This window comes from Plutella xylostella, chromosome 26, assembly GCF_932276165.1.
Source record: "Plutella xylostella chromosome 26, ilPluXylo3.1, whole genome shotgun sequence".
NCBI lineage: Eukaryota > Metazoa > Arthropoda > Insecta > Lepidoptera > Plutellidae > Plutella > Plutella xylostella.
Genome location: NC_064006.1, coordinates 721,429 through 727,428, shown reverse-complemented (window position 1 = coordinate 727,428; position 6,000 = coordinate 721,429). Strand labels below are relative to the sequence as shown.

General features: G+C 49.1%; 1 protein-coding gene across 2 annotated transcripts in view; it reads right to left on the bottom strand.

The window, feature by feature from the left end:
- Positions 1-1,085: 1,085 nt before the first annotated feature.
- The window catches only part of LOC105395474 (ubiquitin thioesterase trabid), a 35,052-nt gene continuing 30,137 nt past the window's right edge, over positions 1,086-6,000 (bottom strand). For both annotated transcript variants that reach the window (XM_048630563.1, XM_048630564.1), the window contains exons 16-18: positions 5,603-5,690; positions 4,576-4,721; positions 1,086-1,234 (exon numbers count right to left, since the gene is read on the bottom strand). In XM_048630563.1, coding sequence (XP_048486520.1) covers positions 1,147-1,234; positions 4,576-4,721; positions 5,603-5,690 — 322 coding nt within the window. In that variant the 3' untranslated portion in view covers positions 1,086-1,146. The remainder of the gene's footprint in view (positions 1,235-4,575; positions 4,722-5,602; positions 5,691-6,000) is intronic.

The following is a 6,000-nucleotide window of genomic DNA, read 5'->3' as shown; positions in this document are numbered from 1 at the left end:
TTTATGATGCACTCATTATATTTGGCAGTGTTCAAAGTGATTGGCACCTTACGGCTATCACTTTAGAGTACATAATGCTATTAACTAGCGGTGTGTAAGAACCCTTGAATTATAAGCCAGCATTATATAAATGTACTTGGGTAGATAATCCAGAAATTACAGTCATAATAATTTAAATTTGCAGAGGTGTTTTGCAAAGTGTCAGATGTATGTTTTAACTCCGATAATTTCGAGGATTATTTTGTCTTAATTAAATATACCTAAACTTTTAAGTTTTAAGTAAGTATATGCAGTGAAATGACATTTCATGGGTTTCCAATAAGAATGATAAATAGGCTCGTAGGTAAGTGAGTGTGTATTCTCCAACAAATGAATGCTAAGTTTGGCTATACAGGGTGTTGCAAAAAGGGTATACTAAGCCGAAAGTGGTGACTCAACACTCACACGTAGAACAAAAGTTGTTCAGAATGACCCCCTGAAACACCCTTTTTGCAACACGATGTTTTATAATTTGTGATTATTATGAGTTTGTAATTGAATCAGATCCCTAATGAGACTATTTTACGAAAAAAACATTTTCAAACGTCATTTCACTGCAGCTAAATAAATAAAAGATGCACTACATGGCTGCTTTTCCACCAGAGATGTGCTACGTGAAAGAAACTCCTTCCCACCAGTGCTAAGGTTAAAGGTTTAAGTTTATTTCCTATAAGAATATTACTTAAAACGTTTATTTAAAACGGGAGCAAAATTTTTTAATTATATTTAGTTTAGGTTCAATGTTCATAGCAACGTATCAGCATTGTACATCTTTGCTACCGCTACACGGGTTCTTTACCGATGTCGATAAACTCGTTTAGTGCGCCTTCCACCAATCACAGGCACCGTATTTATTGCGAATCATGAACTTTAGACTAGGCCTAAAACCCTTCCTTCACTGGAAGAAGACCCGTGCCTCAGCAGTGGGGATGTGATGGGTCGTGATTATCATGACCTTTATCGACGTCGATAACAGACCTGTGCCACGCCGGCTGGTGGAAAGTAGCATCTTCAGTCAGTTTTGTGTCTACTCATGGTATGTTTGTGTGTGTATTATGTGTGTGTCTATGTCAGTGTTTATATATGTGTATCTGTGTGTGTGTGACGTCACTCCTCGTCTGAGTCGGGGTCGCTGGAGAGCTCGGCGGCGGCGGCGGCGTGCAGCCGCGGCGGGAACGGACCGCGGCATTGTTGACTGTAATGTGGAGAGAGTAAGAGTTATTATTGTATGAATTTAGAGCAAGCATTAGTATAGAGTTTGTAGTCAAAAATGTTCACGGCATTTTTTACTGTAATGGCGGAAGAATGAGAGTTATTTTTACAAGTAGAGTTTGTAGGCAAACATCTCCATGGTATTGCTCAGTGTAACGACATGAGAATAAGAGTCATACTTAGATGTAGAGCGTAAACATCGTGACGATGGATTTTGCTGTGATGTCATAGTCATTACTGAGTACCTATAACTGCGGAGTTTTGCGAAATGGTATAGCAAGCCGAAAGACACCCCTTTTATATGGCCTTTAAACTGATGTAATCTATACAGACTACAACAAGGCATTCGATCAAGTTGATCATAAGCTTCTTTTGTTAAAGCTTCATCGAGCTGGAACTCTTAAGCTGTTGCGGTCAGCAATTACACGTCTGGTTGGATGAATATGCCCAGTGGAGTACCCCAGGGATCCCTTTTGGGTCCACTGCTTTTTGTTATATTTACTAACGATATTATAATTTACTATTTGACACCCATATCGATAATATAGTTAATTGATCTTTCAAACAGCGTACATTGCTACTACATGGCTTTGCTGCGATATGCGGACACGTTTGGCCTCCTTACTCGGGAATAAATTCTTTTTGGCGGTTAAATATCGTAGAAAGATTTTTTAAAGTTTTGTTTGGTTTGTGTTTTTTTTGTACTTTTTTGAGTTTACTTTTTTATAGATAAGTTTTTTGCGCACTGTGGCGTAGGGATCTTCTGAAGAGATGAGAACCACATACATGGTGCGGCGCGGCGGAGTATCTACACTCACATGGTGCGGCGGCAGTGTCTACACTCACATGGTGCGGCGGCAGTGTCTACACTCACATGGTGCGGCGGTAGTGGTTGAGCCACTCCTCCAACATCTGCGCCAGCAGCAGCGGGCGCGGCGGCAGGCGCTGGCAGTGTCTACACTCACATGGTGCGGCGGCAGTGTCTACACTCACATGGTGCGGCGGTAGTGGTTGAGCCACTCCTCCAACATCTGCGCCAGCAGCAGCGGGCGCGGCGGCAGGCGCTGGCAGTGTCTACACTCACATGGTGCGCTGTCAGTGTCTACACTCACATGGTGCGGCGGTAGTGTCTACACTCACATGGTGCGCTGGCAGTGTCTACACTCACATGGTGCGGCGGTAGTGGTTGAGCCACTCCTCCAACATCTGCGCCAGCAGCAGCGGGCGCGGCGGCAGGCGCTGGCAGTGTCTACACTCACATGGTGCGGCGGCAGTGTCTACACTCACATGGTGCGGCGGTAGTGGTTGAGCCACTCCTCCAACATCTGCGCCAGCAGCAGCGGGCGCGGCGGCAGGCGCTGGCAGTGTCTACACTCACATGGTGCGGCGGCAGTGTCTACACTCACATGGTGCGGCGGTAGTGGTTGAGCCACTCCTCCAACATCTGCGCCAGCAGCAGCGGGCGCGGCGGCAGGCGCTGTCAGTGTCTACACTCACATGGTGCGGCGGTAGTGTCTACACTCACATGGTGCGGCGGCAGTGTCTACACTCACATGGTGCGGCGGCAGTGTCTACACTCACATGGTGCGCTGTCAGTGTCTACACTCACATGGTGCGGCGGTAGTGTCTACACTCACATGGTGCGGCGGCAGTGTCTACACTCACATGGTGCGGCGGCAGTGTCTACACTCACATGGTGCGGCGGTAGTGGTTGAGCCACTCCTCCAACATCTGCGCCAGCAGCAGCGGGCGCGGCGGCAGGCGCTGGCAGTGTCTACACTCACATGGTGCGCTGTCAGTGTCTACACTCACATGGTGCGGCGGTAGTGTCTACACTCACATGGTGCGGCGGCAGTGTCTACACTCACATGGTGCGGCGGCAGTGTCTACACTCACATGGTGCGCTGTCAGTGTCTACACTCACATGGTGCGGCGGTAGTGTCTACACTCACATGGTGCGGCGGTAGTGTCTACACTCACATGGTGCGGCGGCAGTGTCTACACTCACATGGTGCGGCGGCAGTGTCTACACTCACATGGTGCGGCGGCAGTGTCTACACTCACATGGTGCGGCGGTAGTGGTTGAGCCACTCCTCCAACATCTGCGCCAGCAGCAGCGGGCGCGGCGGCAGGCGCTGGCAGTGTCTACACTCACATGGTGCGCTGTCAGTGTCTACACTCACATGGTGCGGCGGTAGTGTCTACACTCACATGGTGCGGCGGTAGTGTCTACACTCACATGGTGCGGCGGCAGTGTCTACACTCACATGGTGCGGCGGCAGTGTCTACACTCACATGGTGCGGCGGCAGTGTCTACACTCACATGGTGCGGCGGTAGTGGTTGAGCCACTCCTCCAACATCTGCGCCAGCAGCAGCGGGCGCGGCGGCAGGCGCTGGCAGTGTCTACACTCACATGGTGCGGCGGCAGTGTCTACACTCACATGGTGCGGCGGCAGTGTCTACACTCACATGGTGCGGCGGTAGTGGTTGAGCCACTCCTCCAACATCTGCGCCAGCAGCAGCGGGCGCGGCGGCAGGCGCTGGCAGTGTCTACACTCACATGGTGCGCTGTCAGTGTCTACACTCACATGGTGCGGCGGTAGTGTCTACACTCACATGGTGCGGCGGTAGTGTCTACACTCACATGGTGCGGCGGCAGTGTCTACACTCACATGGTGCGGCGGCAGTGTCTACACTCACATGGTGCGGCGGTAGTGGTTGAGCCACTCCTCCAACATCTGCGCCAGCAGCAGCGGGCGCGGCGGCAGGCGCTGGCAGTGTCTACACTCACATGGTGCGGCGGCAGTGTCTACACTCACATGGTGCGGCGGCAGTGTCTACACTCACATGGTGCGGCGGTAGTGGTTGAGCCACTCCTCCAACATCTGCGCCAGCAGCAGCGGCCGCGGCGGCAGGCGCTGGCAGTGTCTACACTCACATGGTGCGGCGGCAGTGTCTACACTCACATGGTGCGGCGGTAGTGGTTGAGCCACTCCTCCAACATCTGCGCCAGCAGCAGCGGCCGCGGCGGCAGGCGCTGGCAGTGTCTACACTCACATGGTGCGGCGGCAGTGTCTACACTCACATGGTGCGGCGGTAGTGGTTGAGCCACTCCTCCAACATCTGCGCCAGCAGCAGCGGGCGCGGCGGCAGGCGCTGGCAGTGTCTACACTCACATGGTGCGGCGGCAGTGTCTACACTCACATAGTGCGGCGGTAGTGGTTGAGCCACTCCTCCAACATCTGCGCCAGCAGCAGCGGGCGCGGCGGCAGGCGCTGGCAGTGTCTACACTCACATGGTGCGGCGGCAGTGTCTACACTCACATAGTGCGGCGGTAGTGGTTGAGCCACTCCTCCAACATCTGCGCCAGCAGCAGCGGGCGCGGCGGCAGGCGCTGGCGCGCCGTCAGCGAGGCGCCTCGCCCGGAGACTGACAGCCAGCGACGGAGCACGCCTTCTGTGTCTGCCAACTGGGAATTTAAAAACAATATGTTTATTATTAAAGATACGTAACTTGCGCTGGGGATTTAAAAACAATCTGTGCTACCACAAAAAACTTTTAAAACTGTTTAACACGTGTTTAAAACGAAATTTGACAGATTTTGTAGGCGTTTGACAGCGCTAATCATCTGTTAAATACTGTCTAAGTTTTTGTGGTAAGGCCCAATATGTTTATTATTAAAGATACATAACTTGCGTAGAACAGAGAGAAGTGGCGTCTTTTGGCAGCGGAGGCCAAGATCCACTTTGGGTCAACGAGCCATAAAGAGTGAGTGAGTGAGTGAAAAGTTTTCCCGTGGGAATTGAGGGATAAAAAGTAGCCTAATGTTAATCCAGGGTGTCAGCTAACTCCATAACAACTTTGTTAAAATCGGTTAAGCCGTTTTGACGTGAAAAGTAACAAAGATATACACATAAATACTATGCGTTATGCCTCGCAACCTATCGCATCAGTACAAATGTACAGCTAAAATCTGGTGGCTAAGTTCACTTGCGTAACACCTTTTTTATACATATTTTATAAAAAAAGGTTACAATTAATCTTAAATGATTGAGAACCAAATATGTAGCTAAGAGGTGCGGGGAAAGGGAAGTTGTTTTTGATTGGCTCCTTGAAAGATTCATTTATTTATTTTATTTATTTATTTATTAAGCTTACATATTAGTTGTAGTTTTACAATGAGTCCCACAAAACTGTTTGTATACAATTTGCCTGTGGGATCGGAGTCTCTTATACTAAACAAAATACTTTTTTATGTTTTAGGTATTGTTATACATATCTGATGATACCAGTGTGTGATCTGATGTTAAGAGTAACGCACTCAGCATAATGCTATACAATAGAGCTCACCTCTTCACAGTTGAGGAAGTGCACAGGCAGCAGCTTGCCCTCAAAGTCCGTCAGAGGGAGATACACCTCGGCGTTCTCAGGACGCTCTCTGCAAATAAATTGACAAATACAACGGTTATAAAACTGTAATTATCTCAATGTACGTGATGAATAATAATGTATATCAATAATAATAATGATGATAAATATGTATGTGAAGAATCGTCGTGTTAACTGTGCCTGCAGCACAGGCTGAGATGGTTCCTTTTTGACGCTCTGGATAGCGACCTTTTATGTAATTTTTTCTTTTGTTATATATTTTTTGTTTTGGCTTATTTTATTATATTCTATTCTCTTCTCTGTGGGGGTGCAAGTACCTGCACCTGGCTCTCTCGAGAGGAACCTTTGTGCATGTCCCC